The sequence below is a fragment of the Muntiacus reevesi genome, chromosome X (assembly GCF_963930625.1).
Source record: "Muntiacus reevesi chromosome X, mMunRee1.1, whole genome shotgun sequence".
Taxonomy (NCBI): domain Eukaryota; kingdom Metazoa; phylum Chordata; class Mammalia; order Artiodactyla; family Cervidae; genus Muntiacus; species Muntiacus reevesi.
The window spans coordinates 31514469-31542094 of NC_089271.1; the positions used below are offsets into that span (position 1 = coordinate 31514469).

At 36.7% G+C, this 27626-nt stretch overlaps 1 protein-coding gene across 2 annotated transcripts in view; it reads right to left on the reverse strand.

Annotated features, from left to right (window-relative positions):
* DMD (dystrophin) overlaps positions 1 to 27626 on the reverse strand; it is a 2163935-nt gene that overhangs the window by 1498928 nt on the left and 637381 nt on the right. For both annotated transcript variants that reach the window (XM_065915496.1, XM_065915495.1), the window contains one exon: positions 16133 to 16252. In XM_065915496.1, the coding sequence (XP_065771568.1) occupies positions 16133 to 16252 (120 nt within the window). The remainder of the gene's footprint in view (positions 1 to 16132; positions 16253 to 27626) is intronic.

Below are 27626 nucleotides of genomic sequence, written 5' to 3' on the forward strand. Positions count from 1 at the left end.
ATTTATGGCTAAATAATATGTCTCTCAAATAAAATAATCATACCAACATCTTAAAGAACTGCTTCAAGTATTAAACAAGATCATGCATTGAAAAACAGTTTTAGTTAGAACTGAGTTATATATGTGTTGGTGGTTATTTATATTTTGCTTGATTGTAGTGTTTATATGAAGCCTTCTAAGAACCACCAAGGGTGGACTATTTTACTCATTCTAAAAAAGTACTTATTATATCTTTACAAGTAGATGTTTAGAACTGCAGCATATTCTTTTTTAAAAAATTTCCAACACAAGAGAGCATACACATCCTTCAGTAACACATTCTACTGCTTAACTCTTACTCTCAGAACAGTCTCAGTGAACTGAATCCAAGTCACTGCTGTTACAAAGCAGGCACAGTGTTTTATACTCATCTCAGTGAAATTAGATAAGTGAATTAGAAATCACGGTACATGTGTGCTCACAGGTTCAGTTCAGTTCAGTCACTCAGTTGTGTCCGACTCTTTGTGACTTCATGGACTGCAGCACATCAGGCTTCCCTGTCCATCACCAACTCCAGGAGCTTACTCAAACAAATGTCCATCAAGTCGGTGATGCCATCCAACCATCTCATCAATGAGATGTTGTCCTATTCTCCTCCCGCCTTCAATCTTTCCCAACATCAGGGTCTTTTTCAATGAGTCAATTCTTTGCATCAGGTGGCCAAAATATTGGAGCTTCAGCTTCAGCATCAGTCCTTCCAATGAATATTCAGGAATGATTTCATTCAGGATGAACTGGTTGGATCTCCTCGCAGTCCAAGGGACTCTCAAGAGTCTTCTCCAACACCACAGTTCAAAAGCATTAATTCTTTGGCTCTCAGCTTTCTTTATAGTCCAACTCTCACATCCATACATGACTACTGGAAAAACCACAGCTTTGACTAGATGGACCTTTGTTGGCAAAGTAATGTCTCTGCTTTTTAATATTCTGTCTAGGTTGGTCATAGTTTGTCATCCAAGGAGCAAGCGTCTTTTAATTTCATGGCTGCAGTCACCATCTGCTGTGATTTGGAGCCAAAAAAAAAAATGAAGTCTGTCACTGTTTCCACTGTTTCCCCATCTACTTGCCATGAAGTGATGGGACTAGATGCCATGATCTTAGGAATGTTGAGTTTTAAGCCAACTTTTTCACACTCCTCTTTCACTTTCATCAAGAGGCTCCTTAGTTTTTTATTTTCTGCCATAAGGGTGGTGTCATCTGCATATCTGAGGTTATTGATAATTCTCCCACAGGTAGATTTTTGCAATACCATATTCACAGATATAAGAAAATGTACATAGTGCTTGAATTTATGGATTTATCTGTTTATTGCTTAGAAATGCTAGCCCTAATTTGAATTACAAAAGATGGAGCTAAGCAATTGTTGGATTATCAGTCAGCTTTTATAAGCACTCAGAGATGCTGGTTCCTATCACTGCCTGAATGGGTGCAACTTCATTGTTAGACAAGCACAAGAGATTGGATCAAATGGAATTGACAGGAAGCTATTTTTTTTTTTTTGATCACTATATTAGGGTTAGAAATCTCCTCTCTTAAGAAAAAAAAAATCAGTCTTTCTCTGAGTTGTCATTTAAGTATACGAATCCCCTGAGCTTTCAGGAATAATGCATATTTTTGTAAGCTAGGTAAACATTAGGCACATAAATGAAAAATGAATTATAATGTCTCACAAAGTGATAAGTAGAAATTAATTTGTATTTATGTCCTCATTTTGTCTCAGCAGTAAGAGCAGCAAAAGGTCAGTTCACTTACTCTAACACATTTTCGTGGGCTAAATCACAGTTCCATTATCATCTAGGCTCAGATCCACAATGGGGAGGATTTTTCCCTCCCATTTAATTCACATCTCATATTGTTATACATGCCAAGGACATTTCTCATCTGAATTCCTTTGTTTGGTTGAGTTGGCTTTTCAAAGAAAAAGTGAAAAATGGCTATCAAAAGAACATTTGGATAAAAGCAAGTATAGGAAATTTGACAAGCCTGGGAGGTAAAACTTAAGTACCTTGACCCTTGAATTTATTGAAGACCGTGTAAGAAAGTGAAAGCTAAACTGTGCCTAGCAAGATTGGCATTAAGAGTTCAAGTGTCCCCAAGAGTATGTCCACTAAGGAAAGAACAATTATGTGCCATGTACCACACAATGCAGCAGCAACTGAGATTTATAAGAGAGGGAGGCAGCAAGCAACCTATCTCACTTTATCCCAGTTTCAAACCCTGGGATATACTCCTGCTAAATGAATCTTACATGTAATGAGCCTTCTGAAAAATTATTTATTTATTTCTTGAATTTTGTTTCTTATATTGTAAACACCTATACAGTTAAAAACAATTAGCAACTCCATCTTACATCTTACTGATGGTGAAATGGAAATAATATCAAATGACTTATGGAAAGAACAAAAGCACCCATTATGAGGTTAGAAATGGTCAGAGTATTACTGACTACTGTTTAGCCATGTCTATGATTCTCTTCTCAATTTTACATTTTTTTAAAACAAACTGTTAACTGAAGCATATATTATAAAATGGCATGTCTTAAAGCTTCACTGTCTAACATACAGTTCAGGGTGAAAAAACATCTTTTGATGTATTAGGAAACACTTATTGGAGGTTTCTCTGAAAATATCATTCTTATTTCTGTTTAAAGGATCCTGTAATAACTCCTAGCCAAATTCAAGGAACTCCTGTCACTTTTAATGGTGCAGTTTATAGATGAGGAAACTGACACTCAAACAGGTTAAGTAGCTTATCTAAGGGCAGAGTGGTCACAGGATGGAGTATATGGGATTTGATCTTTGGTTCATCTGGCTGCAAGCCCATGCTCTTTCACGATGCCACTCACTTGATAGATCATTCAACATAAAAAATAAACACCTTGTGATCTGAGCCACATAACACAGTGGGACGTTCAAGGATACCAGGACTACACTGAATCTTCTTTGAGTCTTTTCATATTTAGTTTTAGCAGGAGTTTGATGAGATTTAACTAAACATTTTATCTAACCTACCTGACAAGGATTTGGAGCCTGCTGTTACAATTTGATTAAAAAAAACATTTTTGATATTTTAACTCCATATCTGTTTAACATTTTTTAAAAACCAAAAATGCTGACACTTCTAGATCAAGAACATGTGTTCTTTGGAAGGACTTATTCTGAAAAGGTAAATATGACTGTCTGATTTGTTAATGAAATTCTGCTTTGGTGATCATGCTAAAGGCGTAGGGAGATTTTTTAACTTGAAGAAGCATGTTCTTCTGTGCTATGGCAATCAATTTCATATTTTATTTATTTTTCTGAGTTTCTAAAGTGCTAATGAATAAATCTGGGAAGGCCCTGTTGTTGTTGCTGCTACTATTGTTTGCAGGCTATTATTTAATATTCTGTGGCAGCTTAATAAACTCCGCACTCTCCAGCTCCCACCAGTCTATTCAATTGGGACACCAGAAAATAAAGAACAGGAGTCCTAAGGAGCATTCCAGCACAACAGTGTTCCCTCCAGCATACATCACATTTCCAGGCATTCCTTGGTAGCTTGAGGTTTTACTGTTCTTTATTGGTTTTTGCCTCCAAGTCTCTGACCGTTCTGAAGGCTGCCCTCCCCCCACATTTACGCTTGTGCTTAATGTCTGGTGTAGAAATACATGCATTTCACATAGTATATGAATGTCTCAAAGCTGAATACCACCGCTGTAATTATCAATATATGGTTTTTCTCCCAAGCAGTGTCTTAAAGCCCCTTTTTTCTCTTTCTTCTTCATTAAATATTAATATCTGTCTACCAGTTATTTAAAGTAACAACAAAGCTATTTGTGGTGAATTTTTTTAAAGACCCACAGGAGTAAGAGTTACATGAAATTCCCTATATCCTCTACATCAAATTCTAAGTCTTTACTACTTAAAATGGGCATTAGGCATTTAGCAGAATCTCTGACTCTAACTAACTTGCTATATGTCACTAGGTCAAAAGTACAGACAACCTGAATTCTTATTCCACTTCAACTGCTGTCCCCCTTGGTCATATCAATTAGCAAACTCTTAATCTCACCATGGTTTAGCTGTCCTACTAGTGAAATAGATATAATAGTATCTGCCTCCTACTCTCCTAGCCAGGTCAATACTGGGGTGAGGTCAACAAATACGAAACTGCTCTGAAGACTGTGATGAATTATAGAGATGCTTGTCAACAGTAAGGACTTAGAACTTAGCTGATGGAAAAAAAATCAGCTTTTGTTTCCAGGTGTGATAAATCTACAGCACAATAGACTTTTTAATAGAGAATACACTGAAACATTTCAGCAGGATGTTAACTTTACTAGGTTTCTGTAGTTTACCTACAGTCTAATAAAGCTTAGTTTCGTACAAGAGTTAAAAATCTCTGCTTTTGCATTTTTAAACCAGGAGCATTTTTCATTATGTGCCTTATTTACAGATAAGTGACTAGAAATTCCTCTATGTTCCATTCTAACTCTTGCCATGGAATTTATTCCACCTATAAGAAATCACATGTTCCAAGAGGTACATAAAATAGAATATATAAAATAATCTAGGTATAAGGGAATGAGGAGGGATGGGGACTGCAGCTCATGGTAAAGTGGGCTGCTGCTGCTGCTGCTGCTAAGTTGCTTCAGTCGTGTCCGACTCTGTGTGACCCCATAGACGGCAGCCCACCAGGCTCTCCCATCCCTGGGATTCTCCAGGCGAGAACACTGGAGTGGGTTGCCATTTCCTTCTCCAATGCATGAAAGTGAAAGTGAAAGTGAAGTCGCTCAGTCGTGTCTGACTCTTTGTGACCCCATGGACTGCAGCCCACCAGGCTCCTCCAGCCATGGGATTTTCCAGGCAAGAGTACTGCAGTGGGGTGCCCTTGCCTTCTCCGGGTGAAGTGGGCAGATCTATTCAATTCTTACTGAGGTTAATATGCAGGAAGACAGACCCAGGATCATCAAATCACTTGTTTTCTCCAGAAAGGCTAGAAATTCATAGCTTCATATCACATTTCCTAAATTTCAACGATAAATATATTATTAAATTCCATGTGAACTGAAAATGAATATATTTGTAATTTTAGATGCAATAGACAAATTCCTAGAAAGACAAAGCTTACTTGAACTGACAAAAAAGGGAGAATCTGGAAAATGGAGGTAAACTATTTTTAAAAACATAAATCAAAAATAGAAAGTCTTAAGTCCATTAAATATACTGACTTCTCATTTAAAACTTTCCCCATAAAGAAAGTTCCAGGCATAGATGTTAAGTTCACAAGCCTCCATAGTCAGGTACTTAACCCTAGGGAACATATCACAAAAAAGGAGAACAATACTCCTTCATGGACACAATGGGAAAACTCTAAGTCAAATGTCAGCAAAAAAAAAAAAAATCTAGCAAAACATTAAAAGGGTTATACATAGCCTCCATGTTTGGTTTATCTCAGATATGCAAGGCTATTTTTACACTAAAAAAAAGCAATGTGATTTTACATATTAGAAAACTAATATGATTGTCTCAGGTTATCTTGAAAAATAAGTTTGATTAAATTAACACCCAGTAATAACAAAACCTTCTAGAACACTAGGAGAGAAAGGTGTGAACAACAAGCCTACGGGAAATGTCATACTTGACAGTTACTTACTAAAAGCCCCACCTCTGAGAGCTAAAATGAGAAACAACAACAATAATCTCACTGTACTAGAGTATGCAGCAAAAAAATTTCAAGAGAAATTAATAAGATGAATGATTGGAAAGGGAGAAATAAAACTGCCATTAACCCCAAACCACCTGGGTACATACATCTGAGTGATGCTACAGAGAAACTACTCAACTTAAGAAGCAAACTAAGCATCATTTCTGGATATGAGGCCAAGGAACAAAAATCAAAGTGTACTTCTCAATATCAGCAACAGGAAATAAAAAATGAAAAACTTAAAAGATAACTATTTGCAACAAGTCCAGAACTATCAAAAACCTAGAATGAAATCACATAGAAAGTCTAAGACCCACTATCTTGAGAACCATAAAACATTATTTAGAGAAAATAAAGACCTATATAAATGAAAGAATATTTCATTCATTAATTACAGTATTTTATGTAGTAAAGACATTTACCACAAATTGATCCATATATTCAGTGAAATCCAATTAAAACCAAAACATTTTTGAGGAGGTGATGATAAGCTGATTCTAAAATTGATATGGAAAGCAAATGAATAAAAATAGTCAACACAATCTTTAAAAAGAAGAAAACAAATACAAATATGAAGGGCTTACTCTGGCCAAGCTAGCTTCAGTGTTCTCCGTAGCTTCATTAAACTTTGGACTATAGGCCCCATCATCTCTTCTCAGAGCACTTACTTTAGAAAGAAGTTGTAACTTTTTTTTAATCTGCCCCTTTAAGATGTGAATAGCCTACAACCCAAGAATATCTTTCTCAAGGACCTATTTGAAATGTAATTATCAAGAAAGATAGGGCTCAGGTCTTCCAGACTCTGTGGGAGGGTAGGAGCCAAACTTTGATAAGGGACAATTAGCAACACAAAGTGGCTTAATCACATTGACCATCCAACCTTTTAAAGTGCTCTAATCTTTTTACACTAGCTCATCCCAGCACTTAAGAATTCTCCCACCTTGGGTTCAGTGGACCAGAGTTCAGTCTCTCTCCCCTATTGCAATAGTCTTTGACCCGTCATTGCAATAATCTTGAAAATTTTTTTTCTGGCCTGTTTAATCACCTGGTACAATTTTTATTTTACGATACTACCAGTATCAAGAATATTAGAAAGCTATAGTGACTAATGTCGTATTGACATAAGTATAGGCAAATGTACACACAGAAGTAGAGTCCATAAAGTGAGCCACACATGTATAGGCATTTGACTAAAGGTGACGCTGCTGAACACTCTTTGCAATAAATCATGCTATTTCAATTGGATCTACATAGGGAAAAAATGGACATTCATTCCTTTTTCATACCAGAAATATGAGATGGAATGTAATATGAAAGGTCAAACAATAAAGTACTTATACGGCACTCCAGGAAAATATCTTCTAGGTCTTAGAGTAAGAAATGCTACTTTTAAATTCAGGACAAAAATACACTACCCATAACAGAAAATATTGAAGTGGGGTATAAAAACTACTGTTTATTAAAGTAGTAATTCATAGAGGAATAAAAAGATAAGGTACTTAGCGGAAAAAAAAAACTTGTAATATAGGTGGCAAACCTATATCATCCAGAATATATATTTTGAAAATATATATATATTTTGAAAATTACAACAAGTCACTAAGAGAAATATAAAAAAACTCAGTAGGAAAACAGGCATTTCAAAAATGAGGTCTTTCAAATAACTAACTGAAATAAACTGAAATTGTGCTCAACTTCATGACTCATCAGTACATGCAAATTAAAACAAGAGATGTCATTATACAACCATCAGAAAGGGTCAAATTAAAAATTTGACAGTATCAAGTAGTGAAGATGTAGAGCAATTTGTATCTTTATTGAAGAGAAAAAAATGTATAAACCATCTTTAGAAAAATCTAGTAATACCTATAAAGCTAAATATACATATATTCAATGATCCAGCAACCCAATCCTGGATGAATATCCAATATAAAAGTATACAAATATTCGCCAAAAGATATGTATAATTATTTTCATAGCAGAATTATTTGTCATGGTCCTACACTTCAAACAACCCACATTTTCTTAACAGTGGATTGTATAATTAAACTGTGGTATATTCATACAAAGAAAAATTAATGAACTAGTGCTATTAATATAAGCAACATGAATGAATCTCACAAACAATGCTGAGTGAAAAAAGTCATGAATCAACCTATCTATTATGCAATTCCATTTACATTAAGTGAAAAATACAGCCAGATTCATCTGAGGTATTATAAATCAGGATAGAGGTGGGACCAATTTATGCCTGTGAGAGGGCTTGACAAGCGTTTTGAATGTTGGCAACATAATATCTTTTTATCTGGGTGTGGAGCTATGGGTATGTGATCCATGTGAAGTCTTCAAGCTTTAATTATGATTTGTGTACTTTTCAGAGTACTCCAATAAAAAAAAATTGTGCCATAGTATAAATTTTAGACTTTTTTCAGAGACCAACAGGGCCAGAATTCTTTTTAGATTATATTAGAATTAACACATAATATTCATAAAGAATATTATCATTCTAACATACTTGCATATATACACCTATAATAATCTTCTAAAGGTTATGACATAATTTTCTCTGATGAAACTGAGAGATCAGGACAAAGTCTAAGCAATCCCAGCTCTGCCACTTGCAAACTACATGAACTTGGATTTAGCCTCATTATACATAGGCTTTCTCATTTGTGAAACAGAGATAGCATTACATACAGACTATATTCAATTCTTAGGAAATAATGAGCACACAGAAGTGCTAATAATTACTGCTTCATGGGCAAGTTGTTGACACTTTGCTCAGTGAAAGTATTTCTGCCACATTTAAAGTTATTTTTATTTTAAACATGCTTTTTATTTGGCAAATACAAAATTAGAGATCAGAGAGAGATATTAAAATTATTTTCTTCTGTATTCTTCTTCATAAATAACCTCTATTTCTTAATTCTGTAGGATGTAACATTTCATAGCCTTTTCCCCCACACTAATTATTCCAAAGGTATGTACCATAAACACTTTTAGCTCCATATCCCAGTTCCATAGCTCAGTTGGTAAAGAATCCGCCTGCAATTGCAGGAGACCCCAGTTCAGTTTCTGGGTGGAAAAATCCGCTGGAGCAGGGATAGGCTACCCACTCCAGTATTCCGGCCTGGAGAATTCCACGGACTGTATAGTCCATGGGGTTGCAAAGAGTCAGACACGACTGAGAAACTTTCAACCAGTTCCAAGTCATGATAGACGAGGGGACATTTTAGCCTTTCTGAAGAGCTACTTTTTAGTAGACTATTTTCCTTCCAAACAGCAGAGGCACAATTATAGTATATAGATGGCACCAAAAAGGGAGTGATCATCACTATATAAAAATACCACCTTCACAAAGGAAAATCTGAACTCAGTCTGCTACATGAGGTAGGACTTTTCCAAGCAGACATGATGAAGGTGAGTCTTCTGAGTGCTAGGAGTACCGTGGACAAAGGTGATATACAGAGGATCAGAAACAGCCTGGAGGAAGGGACTGTAGGTTGAGGGATATGAAGGGTATAATAGGAGGTAAGTGTTGAGAGACAGGTCGGGGTGGGGGGCCAGTTATTCACTGTAGGCCTAAGTGATGAGAGTCTCTGGAGAATAGTTAGTTACTTAAGATTTAGCAGAGGAGAAACTCTATTATGTAAGTTCTTGAAATTCTGCACTGACTTTAATGTGAAGATTGGATTGAAGCAAGATAAGAATTCAGGCAAGGGTTTTCAGGGGTTGCAGATATGGGCCCTATCTTGGAAAACAGTAACAGGAACCGAGATGAAGCACTGAGTTTGAGCGAGAGCGCAGCGATCTTTTGACTTGACTACATGACAGGACTCAGAGGAGAATGGGAAGAGATGCATCCAGATTGCCTCCAGCTTTCTGGTGCAGGTGCCAAGGTGAATGTTGGTGCAATAACAAAACTGGGGGAGTCAGAAGCAAGTTTAGAGGCAAGTAGGACACAATCAGTAAAGTTTCACCTTGCTGTATTTGAGGTCCATTTTGAAATTCACAGGGCATATATCCAGCAGAAAGTGGGAGAGAAAAAAAATTGCGCTTAGGAAAGATGTCTGGGCAGAAGACATACAGGCTTATCAACTTGTGTCTACTTTTGATAGCACCACCTTCTGAAGTAAAACAGAGAAAATGTCTTCCTTTTTCAATAAGATAAAACTGCTCACATGTATCTTATCTCTGCTTAGGTTTTTCTTAAAATTAAATAACTCCTGGTTCTACAAACTTTCTTTACAGATTGTCATTCTCCCTGAAAAATTCAGTTAAGATATTAAAAGTGTATCTGAACCAGCGCAGAACATAATTATTAGTCCTTATAATCTAGACATTATGCTACATCCAAGATCACATCAATTTACTAAGAATCTATGTCGTCGTGCTTTGATTTAACCTTAAATTTGTATCAAAGTTCAGTTGGTCTCTCTTTCTTCCCTCCTTCCATACACACACACACATATCCATACATATGGGTAAAATGTGAATGTATATATGAGCATGTACTTGCATTTGTATAGCTGTATGTATATACTGATATAATACATTTATATATGTGTGTGTGTGCATGTGTGTACATATACACACACATACATACTCTCACATGTATAGAGGGGGACTGAGATCTTTCTTATCAAAAACTTAACTAAGCAGTAAACTTTCAAACAGTAAATATGCCTATTCTGATTTAAAACATGGAAAACAAGTATATGACACTTGTATGTGACATTCTAACTTCAATAGGACATTGCTATAAAATTTCTAAAGTCATTTCGGAGAGGAACTCATCCATTAACCATTCACATGGGGGTGAAATTTACACTGTGCCCCAACTATATCATCAAATGGATTCTTGTCCCCAAACTTTCTGACTCTGAGGACTGAATAAATGGGTCCAATCATTTTCAGCCCAATTACCTCGTACATGATTCAGATAACAAGAAGGAATATATTAAAACACAGACATTCACCACTAACCCACATAGAAATAGGAAGGCTCACTGTATCCATAGACATCTCATGAGAGACTTTGCAAAATACTTCAGGGAAATCAAAACATTTTCTAGTTATTCCATTCCATTGGGTCAACCAACTTGATATAACCACCAAAGAATGTGTCTTGATAATACCACATAATATTTGCACAAATTGCTCAATGCCATTTGATATCAAGTTGGTTTTAATGTCTTGATTTCAATGAATGTATCCTAGTTCTTAGAGACCTTTCTAAACTTTGAAAATTATTCTTTTATGCAATAAAGTTTATTAAGTTCACTAGATGAGCAAGAAACTATACATGTGTGCACAACCTTATGTTAATAATCTACTCTAAAACTGTATTTTCCAGGTTATTCTTCTTCAAAAGAGGCTACTTGAATGTATCCATTTTTATGATATACCTTTAATTCTCCAATATTTTAGACAATAACTTTAAGATTGAGGTCATTTAGCAAAATAATCCACACTTTTTATATGCCAGAAACCCTCACAGGTCTGTGGCCTTAGACACATTTAATATGTTTAGCTTGACACTCAAGTGTTAAACCTGTATAGAAGAACATGTCTAAAAATGAGATTTTAATAGTTCTACCTTTTATCAGGAAAATTTTTTCATTAGAGCATCTTCTGTAAAAGCTATTGGCCTCACCAGGTTTCTGATATTTTTTTCACTAGGAACAGCTATCTCCCTAGAACAATAGGCTTCCTTTATGCTCTATTTATAGTCTTTTTTCAGTTTTCAAATGTGAAAAAACCATAGGACCTATGCACCTCCAAAACACCTCCCTTATTTTGTTTTAGTTTTTGCTCAAAGCCACCTTCTCAGCAAAGTTTCCCTTGACCTCCTCCATGTAAAACTGCTTCCTTCTCCAGTCTACTTTCCCTTATAGTTTTTAGCATCTTTTTAATAGTATTAAAAAAAAAAAAAGCTTGCTTAGGTATTCTGATGCTTGCTGGAACATAAGCTTCAGAGAGGAACAATTTATGTTTTGTCCATACTTAACCTCAAAGCTTAGACTTCTGGCTGGCACCTAGTAGGTACTCAATACATATCTGTCGAATGGATATAGTACTTCTATCTGAAATACCTTCCTGCTCTCTACTGTTGCTTAATCAATTTCTATTAACATTCAGACTTCACTTTCTGCCACTTTGGTAGGCCTTTCTTTACCTTCTAGAGCAAGATAAAAGTCATCTAATAAGGTATATATCTGTCACACCGAACTCATCATGACCAAAAATTTACACTTAATTGCATTTAATTAGTGTAGGTCCAGGAGGGCAAGTACCATGACTGTGCCCCTCACCCATCACCATAATGGTGGTCCCAGTCACCATTTTGGCAGAAGGCTGTTGCTCAACACACGTTTGTTGACTGAATGAATTATGGTGGAGTTTAGTGTCACATATTTAAGTCTAGCTCTTAGATAAGCCCCTGTCTACCTACCAAGCCTTTGCTAGTTCCACTCTTCTGAACTTCAATACTGCAACCAAACTGGCTCTTTTTCAATTCCTTGAGAGTGCCAAGGCATCCCTCATAGCTCAGAGGTAAAGAGTCTGACTGCAATGTGGGAGACCTGGTTTTGATCTCTGGAGAAAGAAATGGCAACCCACCCCAGTTCTCCTGTCTGAAAAATCCCATGGACAGAGGGACCTGGCAGGCTACAGTCCATGGGGTCGCAAAGAGTTGGACATGACTGAGTGACTAACACTTTCACTTTTTAGAGTGCCAAGCTCATTTGATATATTGTTTCTCCTTCCTAGCAACCATATGCACATCCACCAATCCCCTTATACATATACTTCATACAGTTCCATCCAATGTGTCTTTTAGATCATAAACACCACTTTGCTAGGGAATCATTTCATGCTTTCAAGCTTCGACTTAAGTCAGACTAATCTGTTGTCACAAAACTTTCTTTCCTTTCCTTCATAGAAATAAGTTATGTCCATTGTTAAATATTTGCTCATTTTTGTAAATCATGTAATTAGTGTTTATTTCCTCTGTTAGATTGCTAGTACCAAGAGAGCAGCCACCAGGCCTACCGTGGAGACCAAGAGTGACAAGGAATCAGCATTTGAATTCATAATGGGAGCCTAAGAAATGGCTACCCTCATTTCAAGGTTCCAAGGAAGGCAGCATGCTCGTAAATTACCCATTTCTGACCCAGGAAGGCAGAACAAATTCTCTTTTTTGTTCACCATTTTACCTCTGTTACCTAGCATAATCCCTCTGACATAGTAAAGCCATTAAAAATAATCATCAAAAAAAAAAAAAAGAAAAAGAAAGAGGTATGGTAATATCTTCCATGACTGAAGATGCCACATAAATTACTTACCTTAGTTTTTAGCCAAGTTATTTCTCAGGAAAATTAGTTAACTGGCATCACTGCTTACAAACCTACTGATATCACAGAAACCTCTAAAGCTAAGGACAAATTTCTGACCTGTGGTGACATTGCTGAGGGACAAGCTGAACCTTGGAGAGACAGAATCAAATTAATTTACAAGAGACTGCACTTTTCGGTGTATTATCCTTCATAAGTCATGCCATCTTTCAGAATCCCTAAGCATATGTTCTGACCTAACTTTGTTTTTCTTCAAACCTTTTAAAAAGAAGACTTCTAAAAGTCTTTTAAAGTTAGAGAAAAATTTAACTTCTAACAGAGTTCACAGAACTAAGTCAATACATGTAAAGATATTCCATGAGGAGTATTTTTAGAATTCTAACTCAAGATGGGAAGCGCATCTCTTTCTCTCTTACTGAATTACATCAAAGACTTCCTTTCTGAGTCTTCCCCCATCTGGATCTCTTTCCTAAAGACAACTGGAAATCCATTTTGAGGCTCTGCTACTTCTGCAAATTGGAGAGAGTTGGGTTAAGGCATTGTGGTGACATGGGAGGCCTGGGGGGGGGAGAAAGAAGGTGTGGGATGACCAAACCTTGCTTCAACAAGAGCGCTTAAAGATTCTTCCTGGTCGGTTTCCCCACGCATTGTACAGAGTCCATATACCTGTTTCTTTTTTCCTAAAATTCTTACTCTTACTTCTAACAGAATTATTCAGGGCCCAGTATGAAGCACGGCAGTTCCGTCTCTGAAGTATACATAGACTTCTTGCCACACACACACAGGGCATTTGTGTTGTTGTTCAAGCGACTCCTCTAGTGTATTTATCTTTTCACTCTTTATTATTTCTTCTCTCCTCCTCCTTTTCTATCAACTTCTCACCCTCTTCTCTTTCCTTATAAAAATTAAACTAGGTGAGATAAGATTGTATCACTCGTAAGGGACCTAAGAAAGAATTATCAAAATTTCAAAGTCAAATAAGAGCCCAGTATTTCAGGGCAATTCAAACCAATGGTTAAATAAGGCATACAATTCAAACATGGATGGATTCCTCTGAGACTGAGGAAACTGTTGGAATAGGAAGAAAGAGAGGCTAAAGCAGTGGCCTCCTCACCACTGAAGTCCCTTAACTCTGCTCTTTTAGACACTAGTCAAGATTATCTAAAATCAGGTGACAGTACAGGAAATGAGGTATCACAAGGGGAAATGGGGTTAAGGGGGAAAGAGGAGACTGGGAGGCTTTTTTCAACACTAATTAAGGGGGAGGCAATCACGGACAAATATGAACTGAGTTTGCATGAATCGGGGACAGCCAATACATGCACAGCTATCTTAGTAGATGTTTCTGGGTCAAAGAATTAAAGGCAGAAAGTATAGTTAAAAAAATGAGAGTAAGTAGGATAATAAATATAGAAAACCTTAGGGCCACCACTCTTAATTTATTACCTAAGATCTAACCCAGTCACCATCTGTGAGTGCTCTGGACTAAACAGTTCAAGGTGGCCTAGTCCCACAGGCATCACCTTGGAATAATTATATTCTAAAGCTAGTTGTACTAGGTCTGGTGATGCCAAACTGAATGTTTTTCAGTTGTTATTTTCACTGGAAATACTCTATGACTTAGAAAAGTTTCTGTTATGTTTTTTTTAACCAGTCACCCATCTAACCTCTGCCTCCAGGTCTTTTTCAACTTTTCTGAAAATGTCTAAGAAACAGTGAATATTAGATTTTTACCTATTTGTAAATAGTCACAACATTATTGTATCAGAACTACAGCATTTCTTAAGATGGGTGTAGCAGCAGCCTGTCAGTCCTTTAGCAAATCGTGTGTGTGTGTGTGTGTGTAAAACAAATCTGATCACATATGCAGTGAGACATTATATTATTCAGTGTCATAAACTTTTTTAGATCTGTAATCCTCGCAATTTCATTGAAACATAAGCAATTAACACGAATCACTAGTATATATTAAATGCTCAATTGTAGCAGTTTAACAGCTTTGTCTTTCTCATTTAATGATGGAGAGTGAGATAATATTGTTGGAGATTGCAGTCTAAAGCAGTAACCTTAGGAAATGACATTTCACTGGGATTAAAAAAATACAATTCACACAAAAAGAGAAGAAAACAGAGATAAGGCTTTAAGAAATCGTGTTATAGGTTAGGTAAGCGAAACTAGGTTTAGAACAATCTTGGCCTTATAAAGCTATTTAAACCCACACTGATTGGATCCTGAGACGTGTCAGACTATTGGCCCCTAACCATCAAAGAAAGACCGGCATTTGGTGGGTACAATGAATGCCTCAAACATAATCTGTGGTTGTGTAAATGTGTGAATGTATGTTTTACATTCTGAACAATAAACTGCTGTATTTTTCCTTCATGTTGATGTTTGGTATATGCATATATGCATTGCTGAAATTAAAAAAATACAATACAACTTTATCATTTTCAATTAGGAAGAAAATATAAAAATATGAAAACATTCACATTATCCTTTATCAATATGTATGAGTTAAGTTTCCAAGGACACAATTACTATGAGTCAGACTGAATGAGAGACTGATAGGCTAAGTGTGCTCCAACAGAACTTCCATGATTTAAAAATTCTGCTACATTCTCAATGAGACTTAAAACTGAAGGCTTCCAGGAATAAACATAATGAAGGTGCTAGATTTTTTATTTGATTGAATGTGATCCCTTTTGTGTTCTTTTTTTAACCTTTGTCCTCAGATTGCAGGCTTGATGAAAACATAAATAATATTCCACTACCAGTTATCTCATATATGGTATTCAACTATAATTAAAAAACAGATCTGCAGTTATGTATTTCCCTAAAGGCCAAGAAGCTGCTATGAACAAACAGTGAATAGTGAAAAGGAATTATGCACAAATGTCCCGCAGATGAGACATAATTTGATTCAGTTTAAATAAATACGTTGTATGCTTAATACTTGCCATATACAAATTCTGTTTTAAATATTTAAATATTTTCTGAGTTGCAATTAATTATTTTGAATGACATATTTACTGTATCAAAGACAATAATCTGACCTTAAGTTGTTCTTCCAAAGCAGCAGTTGCATGATCACCACTAGATTCATCAACAACCACCACCATGTGTGTGAGAGAATTGACTCTGACTTGTTCCTGTTCTAGGTCTTCTTGAAGCACCTGAAAGATAAAATTTTAAAAGGAAATTAAAAGTCTCCTGCTCTATATGCCAAGAAACTTTTTTTTCCCAAAAGAGTGTGATTCATTTCTGCCATTTCTGCTTTGAGTAATGCAATTTTTATTAGACTAGAACCATTTCCAGCAAATTTTCTGCTATGGTGCTCAGCAAGATTTGCACATTTTTGTCAACGGAATGTGAAAGGAAAGAGAGAAAAAGCATCTGCTGATAAAGGCACACTAAGATGTACTGTCCTTTATCCCAGTTCCTGTCACCTTTTCAAGGACTATTCTCCTAAAATACTTGGCTGCCTCAAGCGTCTTCAGTGTCTCCTCTACAGTTCTCTATTAACAACCAAACCAAAACAAACTCTTGACCCCCCAAACCCTTATCGCTTCTGCCTTGTTATATGTTCCTCTTCACTAAAAAATAGTTTGTGTTTCCTACAGTTACTCTTTCCACTCCCTTACCCTACTATTCCCTTTATTCATTATCCCATTAAAACATCTCTTATAAAAGTTGCCATCAACCTCCAGGTTCCCAAATCTAATAGCCATTTTGTGATACCATTTTAACTGACATTGCAGTTACCAACCTAACTAACCACTCCATGGTGGACCTTCTCTCTTCTTGAGTTTCAGGTACCGCCTTTACCTGATTATCCTTTCATCTCACTAAGAACTGCTTTTTAGTTTCTTTGCTGGTTCCTTCTCCTCCGCTCAACTATAAATCAGATGGCATTCCCCTGGATAAAAACCAATGTGGTCCCATGACACTAAGAAGGAAAATCCAAATTACATAACCAGAAATTCTTGTATGATCTAGTACCTTCCTTCCTCTCTAAAGTAACTGCATACGATTCTCACCCTCTGACACTATGTTTCAGTCTTACTTCTCTCTCTTTAACTGTGTCAAGCTGTTTGCTTTACCCCCAATTGGTCTTCCTCCATATTTTTAAATAATCTTTCCTTCTTATTCAGGACTCACTTTAAGCATCAGCTGCTCAGAAAGTCTTTTCATGAAGATGTTACCCAAATTTGCTTCTTAGTTACCATTTCTATAACTGTTTATTAACTCAAATAATACAGTTTAATTTTATCTGTTTCATTTTAAAATTTTATTTAATTGAAGGATAATAGCTTTACAGTGTTGTGTTGATTTATGCCAAACATCAACATGAATCAGCCATTGGGATACATATGTCCCCTCCGTCTTGAGCCTCCCTCCCACCTCCCACCCCATTCCACCCCTCTAGGTTGTTAGAGAGCCCTGGTTTGAGCTTCCTGAGTCATATAACTTTCTTAACATTGCATTTTCACATTCGGATTTTTCTTCTGTATTAGTCATTTATTGTTTATCTTTACATACTGGAATATAAGGTCCATTAAAACAGAGACACTCTCTGTCCTTCTCACTACATTCCATACAACTAAAGATCAATAACTTTTCATTGAATGAACAGCACCACCTGTAGGGGTGAGGGCAATATTCACAGATGAGTTTGGCCCTTCTTGGCTGTGTAAAGACTACAATCTAATGGATAAGATTCTATTTCTTTAATGTGTAATTACAATTATACTATCAAGCATATATAACCCCAAACAGTACTCCAATCTTTTAAAAATCACAGTGTATAGATTTCTTATAAAGATAAACAGGGGAAGGCAGAGAGGAATAAACAGATGGTAAATAGGGAGGACTAAACAGAGGAGGGCATTCTAGATCCAAGACACCTGGCCTGGGAGCTCCAGTTCCACCAGATCTTATCATGCTATACTAATTATTACCTGAAAATGACTAAATGAGTATGTAAAATTCCTAATCGTCTACTCTGCTTCTTAGAGTATATTATATAATACAAGAAAGAAGAAGGCGGTTTGAGACAAAGCCTGTTACGCATGCACGCGTGCTAAGTCACTTCAGTCATGTCTGACTCTTTGCAGCCGCCTGGGTGTAGCCCGCCAGGCTCCTCTGTCCATGGCATTCTCCAGGCAAGGATACTGGGGTGGGTTGCCATGCCTCCCTCTAGGGGATCTTCCTGACCCAGGGATCGAACACGGGTTCCCCACATTGCAGGCAGATTCTCTACCATCTGAGCCACCAGAAAAGCCCACAGGGCCTGTTAGTTTCTAGAAAACCTGCAGTCCCTACAGACAAGGCTGCCCTGGCACCCACGGGACTTGCTCTTAGTTATTCAAAGTGTAAGGCAGGTGTAAGGGAGCCTAAGAGGATTAGCTACATCACAAACGCGAATGCTAGAGCATTTTTATCCTAGGACTTTTATTTTTCAAGTCTCAACTTTTAGAGCACTATAAAATCACTTACTTTTACTTCCTCTCTCCAGATTTTCATGGTACATTTTCAAGTGAAGCAATTTAGAATAAAATGACTATGCATCTATTTTGTGTGTGGAGTCTGTACTGCCTATCACGCCTTTGACATTCCAGAGCTTACACTGGTTAATAAAACTCTTTCTGCCATGAGGCCGAAAATGGAAACATTAACATTCAGAGTTGCCCTTGAAAGTCATGTTTAGTCTGTGTTTTTTGAGTTATATAAGCCAGGACTGGGAACATTTCAAATGTGTCAGCCAGGAATTTTAAAAATAATAACTAAAATAATATTTTGGTGGCCAATATATCATAAATTGGTTTCTTTCATTTGGCCAAGTCTTTTTTTTCCCCTATCATTCAAGCATGAGGGTATATTCAGTTACACATATTAAAGACAATTAGGAAATATTGCTCACGTTTTTTACCTTTTTATGGTTTTCATATTTTTTTTAACAAAGGAAACTGAGAAAGTCATTGCTTGATTCATGAAATACTTATTTTGAAAATTAGGTTGCATCTTTCTAAAGCATATGTGATCAAATATACTAGTTTTTTTCCTCCAGTACTTAGATTTCTATTTTATCTGTTGGTTAAATAGATTTGCTTATCTATTGGTTCGAGAATCAGAAATTGTATTCTTGCCAAATTGATCATGGGTTTACATGTTATGCTTTTGCTGAAGTGCTAACACAAAGTACCACTAAAGCTAGTTGTGAGTTAATAGCTTTAAAAATCAACTGTGAGAACCACCTGACCTCTAAGTGAGTAGAGGAAAATAAAGGAATATAGAAAAGGTTCTCCACAATGGATGAAACCTTGAACAGTGCTTAGCACTGCAGTAAATTCACATATACTATATTTAAGTCACTTCCAGTATCTCCTTTTCTCTTTTATGACTTCTTCAAATTATATATATATATATATATATATATATATATATATATATATTTACTCCTAATAGGGTATTAAAACAGAAAAGCTTAAATTGACCTTTCTGAACATACTCAACATCTGCAAGACAGAACTACTGAAACATTTCAATCATATTCTCTATTTTGCCAAAACTTAACTTCAAAAATAAATATTTATGAATATTATAGTATTAGCTAATTCCCTTATCTTCAAAAGACAATCAAATATCCAATGTCCAGACTTCATTTTTAAAAATGAAGTTGTCTCTGAGAAGAAGTAAATGTGCCATACAGAAAATGGTGGGTTTAAAAGTTAAACTTTTCTGCCAACCTTTCTATCCATGAATAAGGGTCTTGATCATTGGTATAAAGTACAGCTCCCTGCTTCCCTCTTTGGGAAAACATGGATTCTCAAGGCAATTAATTTTTAAAATATATTAAAGTTTTTAAAGCTAGTTTACAATTAATTTTTAATTAAATATTTACTTCATATGGATTTCAATTTCTCATAGCAGGATTTACACAATGGATATTTACAATTGACTCACTAATTAAACCTGATATATGAGCCAAATTATTTCAAGTACAGATGTATCCCCAGAGAAATACAGTAAGCTTTTTGCCTATCAGAAGATAAGGTCTTCAGATTAAAATGTTGTAATATATGATTGTTAAAGCCTGTTTTCCTTATTTAAAGAATATAAATTGTTTGTACACACAGATAAGTAGTTCTTGCCAGAATTTTTATTAAAGTGATGCATTTGTTACAGCTACCAGATTTTTAAAAAATCTGTCATGGTCCTAATTAAATTTCTATATCATTACTAGATACAAATGTCAGCAATGTTTGTTTTCTAATGTCAACTAAGAATCTTTTTTTTCGTTATGACAAGAGAAAAGGCCAACAGTGAAATTTAACATTGAAAATGCTTAGATTTGGCCAACTTAGACTGTGTTATACCTCTGGGTATAACACAGTTATAAATGTAATGATTATAATGTAAATGATTCCATTTCTTATAAATTATTATATATCTAAAGAATCTGACAAAATTGTTGTTCCCTTAGTACATATTCACATTTTATGACTTAAGGATGACTTTTCTTCTATTTCTTTCAAATGTTTCAGTGGTACTGAATTCTTGCCCTAACTCATGTCAAGTGGGTCTTCAAAATGTGGTTAGAACAATCACTGAAGAGTCACTTCAAAGCTTACCTCAGACTTAGGCTATTTTGTCCTTTTTTAGCATATATGTGAAATAATGCTTGGGAAATAAAGTCATGGAAATATTTAAGGAAAGGTAATTATTATATCTGACAGTTAGAAGTGAAGAGCAACAATTAACAGAATGGTAGAGTAATAGAAAACAAAAACAAGTTTGGGTCTCTAGTAAGTTACATAGGAGAGTATACAGTACTTCCCTTCATAACAGTATATGCTAAACAACATGACACAGGAAAAATCACTGGTTGCCTATGTGCATAGTTTATTTTATTACTTCTTTTACTTTAATAGGAAACTGCCAACACTTGCAAGTCCTACATACACACAAACATACCTAGGAACGACACAGGTCATCGGTTCTGCACGGATTCTAAGGCCATCTACTGCCTCCTTACATATCACTTTAGATTAATACTATTAGAAATATGCTTAATAAACTATTAAGTAATTCATAGCTTTTAGCTTATCCAACTAAATGTACACAAAACAAAAGGTTATATTGAGTACAAACTGTGCAAAAATATTAAGAAACCAGAAGAGTTTCTAAGAACATGGGATCAGTGTAACATCTGGAAAAGTACTATCTTATAAAATCCATCTTAGAAACCAAAAAAATCCCTAGATACTTATGAACAATTAGTTAATGCAATATTCTGGACATAAATTGATTTTATTTTCAAATAAAAACATCCCAGGCAAATCAGAAAACTGGTGGGTAGGCAGTATATCATCCTCATCACCTTTTCTCTTATGGCTATTCTTATGTCCTTCTTTCCATTATCTCTATACTGGGTTAGGCTCTGTATTCCCTATTCTATATATTCCTTGAATGAAATGACTCAGAAATGATTGGCCATTTTATTTTCAGTTCAATATTGACTTTAATAAGCCTGATTGGTCGCTGTGCTGTCTAGTCCCTCATGAGGATCTATTTACAGTATGCAATTTTATTATCAATTTGCTGAATATTTTAAATAAGTTTCTTCAGCAGGTTCTCCTAGAAGAGCTTTTATTTAGATATCTACTTATTTAACCACTATTGTATAACAGAATTCATTTTCTATCTTTTTGTTAGAAATAAATGTTTATATTTTTTCCAACTCCTAAGCTACAAGGGTGAGGGGCGGCACACTAAAGACCATTTCAATGATGCTTTTTTAAAAAGCAACTCCTGCAGCTCAATTCCAGAAAAATAAATGACCCAATCAAAAAATGGGCCAAAGAACTAAACAGACATTTCTCCAAAGAAGACATACAGATGGCTAACAAACACATGAAAAGATGCTCAACATCACTCATTACCAGAAAAATGCAAATCAAAACCACAATGAGGTACCATTACTCGCCAGTCAGGATGGCTGCTATCCAAAAGTCTACAAGCAATAAATGCTGGAGAGGGTGTGGAGAAAAGGGAACCCTCTTACACTGTTGGTGGGAATGCAAACTAGTATAGCCGCTATGAAGAACAGTGTGGAGATTTCTTTAAAAACTGGAAATAGAACTGCCATATGACCCAGCAATCCCACTTCTGGGCATACACACCGAGGAAACCAGATCTGAAAGAGACACGTGCACCCCAATGTTCATTGCAGCACTGTTTATAATAGCCAGGACATGGAAGCAACCTAGATGCCCATCAGCAGACAAATGGATAAGGAAGCTGTGGTACATATACACCATGGAATATTACTCAGCCATTAAAAAGAATGCATTTGAATCAGTTCTAATGAGATGGATGAAACTGGAGCCCATTATACAGAGTGAAATAAGCCAGAAAGATAAAGAACAGTACAACATACTAACACATATATATGGAATTTAGAAAGATGGTAATGATAACCCTATATGCAAAACAGAAAAAGAGACACATAAGTACAGAACAGACTTTTGAACTCTGTGGGAGAAGGTGAGGGTGGGATGTTTCGAAAGAACAACATGTATATTATCTATGGTGAAACAGATCACCAGCCCAGGTGGGATGCATGAGACAAGTGCTCGGGCCTGGTGCACTGGGAGGACCCAGAGGAATCGGGTGGAGAGGGAGGTGGGAGGGGGGATCGGGATGGGGAATACGTGTAACTCTATGGCTGATTCATATCAATGTACGACAAAACCCACTGAAAAATAAAAATAAATAAATAAATAATAAAATAAAAAAATTAATTTAAAAAAAGAAAGAAAAAATAAATAAATAAATAAAAGCGACCAACACTTACAGATTTCAGGAAGGAGGCTCAATAAATGTGAAAAAATGTTGTAAAAACAGAACTGACCATTAAGTGACCATGTATCTTTCAGAATATATGTGGAAAAGAACACAGAATGGCAAAAATATGTGCATGATTAAAGGTGTGGGAACTAATGTCAGAATTCCTAGGTTTGATTCCTACATGTATTGCTAACCAACTATGTGACTTTCTGAAAGTTTCCAACCACACCAAACATCAGCTTCCTAATTTTCAAAATTGGGATAATAAAAGTGCCTATTTCATTAGATTGGAGAAGGAAATGGCAATCTACTCCAGTACTCTTGCCTGGAAAATGCCATGGACAGAGGAGCCTGGCATACAGTCCATCGGGTTGCAAAAGAGTTGGATACAACTGAAGTGACTGGGCATGCACACATGCAATCTTTCATTCTTTTTCTTTCCCTGGTGAATAGTAAGAGAGTGCCTGAAGAACTACCAGTCCATCCTAAAGGAGATCAGTCCTGGGTGTTCATTGGAAGGACTGATGCTGAAGCTGAAACTCCAGTACTTTGGCCACCTCATGCGAAGAGTTGACTCATTGGAAAAGACCCTGATGCTGGGAGGGATTGAGGGCAGGAGGAGAAGGGATTGACAGAGGATGAGATGGCTGGTTGGCATCACAGACTCGATGGACATGAGTTTGAGTAAACTCCGGGAGTTGGTGATGGACAGGGAAGCCTGGCGTGCTGCGATTCATGGGGTCACAAAGAGTCGGACACGACTGAGCGACTGGACTGAACTGAACTGGAGAACTACAGACAAAGGTTCATAACAATGTGCAAGAACCAGTGGACCAAAGTCATCCCAAAGAAAAAGAAATGCAAAAAGGCAATGTAATTGTCTGAAAAAAGTGAAAGTCACTCAGTTGTATCCGACTCCCTGCAACCCCGTGGACTCTACATTCCATGGTATTCTCCAGGCCAGAATACTGGAGTGGGTAGCCTTTCCCTTCTCCAGGGGATCTTCCCAAGCCAGGGATCGAGCCCAGGTCTTCCACACTGCAGGCAAATTCATTACCAGCTGAGCCACAAGGAAAGCCCTATTTTAGCAGAGACCAACTCAATTAAGTGAGGAATAGAGTTTTTGCTTTCCTTCTTGTCTTACCCTCTGCAGAGTGCAGAAACGTCTAATGAATAAGCATTATTGGAGAAATAAGGTATTAAAAAATAAATAAAGTGGGTATCTGCAAGATGAAGGGGTCTTGGATAGTTACATTTCAGTAGATGCACTGATGTACTTTAAAACAGGGCTGTAACATTTTGAGCCATGTAACTGAATCAGTGCTCAATAGTTTCTGAGTCACCTGTTGGCTGGAATCACTTGATTTGTTAAAGTACGAACATGGGTATGGACTGCAATTTTTTAATTAAATTAATGGCATTATCTCATATGTGAGATTATCCTTGGGATCCCTTGCTTGTTCATAGTATTTATAGGAAATTAGATGTCTTCTCAACTACATTAAAAAAAACTAAAGCTGAGTATCATCTGTACAGTACTCCATAGACCATAAAGTGTCATGCTGCCCCTTTCTAAATAACTCATCACTTCTTTGTATCATAAGACTATTATTACCATACTAACCAACTTTATTTGGGTAAAAGTCATGTCATATACAATACTAACACCAAAGATAATTTATATAATTCTGGGTATCAGGGTTATGCAGTTATGTAGTAAATATTTTTATCAACACTATAGATAGGTATTCACACAATCATCATCACCCTAATTTCATACTTAGAGAAACTGAGGCACAATGTAGTTAAGAAACATTTACAAAGTCATTCAGCTCACAGGTGATAGAACTATGTTTTGAACCTAGACAGTATGGCTTCAGAGTCTGTGATATAATCCCTCTCATATAAGGGAGATTAATATTGATGAAATAAGCATAAGACATAGATATATGTTTCATAAAATTCCACATCATAAGCCATTAAAATAGAAACATAAAAGCTCCTGTGTGTAAGAGTGTGTGTGTGTGTGTGTGTGTGCGTGTGTGTACTCAGCTGAGTTCCAGGTTTTAGCTCCCTAGTGATACTTGAATTCAACCTATTACATTTGAAAGCTTACTAACACAAAACTTACTTTAAACACACACAAAATAATTATGCTTTTACTGTTTGAAAGAAATGCTAATGTTGTTGTTGTTTTCAGTCACTACATCATGTCCACCTGTTTGTGAACCCCATGGACTGCAGCATGCCAGCATGCCCTGTCCTTCACTATCTCTCAATTTGCCAAAAACTCATGGCCATTAAGTTGGTGATGCCCTCCAATCATCTCATCCTCTGTCCTTCCCATCTATTCCTGTGCTCAATCTTTCCCAGTATCAGGGTCTTTTTCAATAAGTCTCTTCTTAACAGGTGATCAAAGTATTGGAGCTTCAGCTTTGGATCAGTCCTTTCAATGAATATTCAGGGTTGATTTCCTTTCAGTTCAGTTCAGTCACTCAGTCGTGTTCGACTCTTTGTGACTCCATGGACGGCAGCACACCAGGCCTCCCTGTCCATCATCAACTCCGGAGTTTGCTCAGACTCATCTCCATTGAGTTGGTGATGCCATATAACCATCGCATCCTCAGTTGTCCCCTTCTCCTCCCGACTTCAATCTTTCCCAGCATCAGGGTCTTCTCCAAGGAGTCAGTTCTTTGCATCAGGTGGCCAAAACATTGGAGTCTCAGCTTCAGCATCAGTCCTTCCAATGAACACCCAAGACTGATTTCCTTTAGGATGGACTGGTTGGATCTCCTTGCAGTCCAAGGGACTCTCAAGAGTTCTCAGTGCTCAGCTTTCTTTAGAGTCCAAATCTCACATCCATACATGACTACTGGAAAAACCATAACTTTGACTAGATGGACCTTTGTTGGCAAAGTAATGTCTTTGCTTTTTAATATGCTATCTAGGTTGGCCATTACTTTTCTTCCAAGGAGTAAGTATCTTTTAATTTCATGGCTGCAGTCACCATCTGCAGTGATTTTGGAGCCCAAAATAAAAAGTCTGTTTCTACTGTTTCCCCATCTATTTGCCATGAAGTGATGGGACCAGATGCCATGATCTTAGTTTTCTGAATGTGGAGTATTAAGTCAACTTTTTCACTCTCCTCTTTTACTTTCATCAATAGGCTCTTTAGTTCTTTGCTTTCTGCCATAAGGGTGGTGCCATCTGCATTATCTGAGGTTATTGATATTTAACCCAGAAATCTTGATTCCAGCTTGTGCTTCATCCAGTCCAGCATTTCTCATGATGTACTCTGCATACAAGTTAAATAAGCAGGGTGACAATATACAGCCTTGACGTACTCCTTTCCCTATTTGGAACCAGTCTGTTGTTCCAAGTCCAGTTCTAACTGTTGCTTCTTGACCTGCATACAGATTTCTCAGAAGGCAGGTCAGGTGGTCTGATATTCCCATCTCTTGAAGAATTTTCCACAGTTTATTGTGATCCACACAGTCAAAGGCTCTGGCATAGTCAATAAAGCAGAAATAGATATTTTTTCTGGAACTCTCTTGCTTTTTCAATGATCCAAAGAATGTTGGTAATTTGATCACTGGTTCCTCTGCCTTTTCTAAATCCAGTTTGAACATCTGGAACTTCATGGTTCACATACTGCTGAAGCCTGGCTTGGAGAACTTTGAGCATTAATTTGCTAGCATGTGAGATGAGGGCAATTGTGCAGTAGTTTGAACATTCCTTGGCATTGCCTTTTTTGGGGATTAGAATGAAAACTGACCTTTTCCAGTCCTGTGGCCACTGCTGAGTTTTCCAAATTTGCTGGCATGTTGAGTGCACCACTTTCACAGCATCATCTTTTAGGATATGAAATAGTTCACCTGAAATTCTGTCACCTCCACTAGCTTTTTTTGAAGTGATGTTTCCTAAGGCCCACTTGACTTCACATTCCAGGATGTCTGACTCTCGGTGAGGGATCACACCATCGTGGTTATCTGGGTTATGAAGATGTTTTTTGCATAGTTCTTCTGTATATTCTTGCCACCTCTTCTTAATATCTCCTGTTAGGTCCATACCATTTCTGTCCTTTATTAAGCCCATCTTTGTATGAAAAGTTCCCTTGGTTATCTCTATTTTTTTCCCCATGTATTTTTATTAGTTGGAGGCTAATTACTTTACAATATTATAGTGGTTTTTGCCATACATTGACATGAATCAGCCATGAATTTACATGTGTTCCTCATTCTGAATCCCTCCCCCCCACATCCCTCCCCATCTCATCCCTCTGGGTCATCCCAGTGCACCAGCCCCAAGCACTTATCTCATGCATCCAAGCTGAACTGGCTATCTGTTTCACACTTGATAGTATACATGTTTCAATGCTGTTCTCTCAGATCATCCCACCCTTACCTTCTCCCATAGAGTCCAAAAGTCTGTTCTATATATCCTTGGTTATCTCTAATTTTCTTGAAGAGATCTCTAGTCTTTCCCATTCTATTGTTTTCCTCCATTTCTTTGTATTGATCATGGAGGAAGGCGTTCTTATCTCTCCTTGCTATTCTTGTGGAACTCTGAATTCAAATGGGTATATCTTTCTTTTTCTCCTTTGCCTTTCACTTCTTTTCATAGCTATTTGTAAGGCTTCCTCAGATAACCATTTTGCCTTTTTGCATTTTTCTTGATTTCCTTTAGGATTGCCTTAAC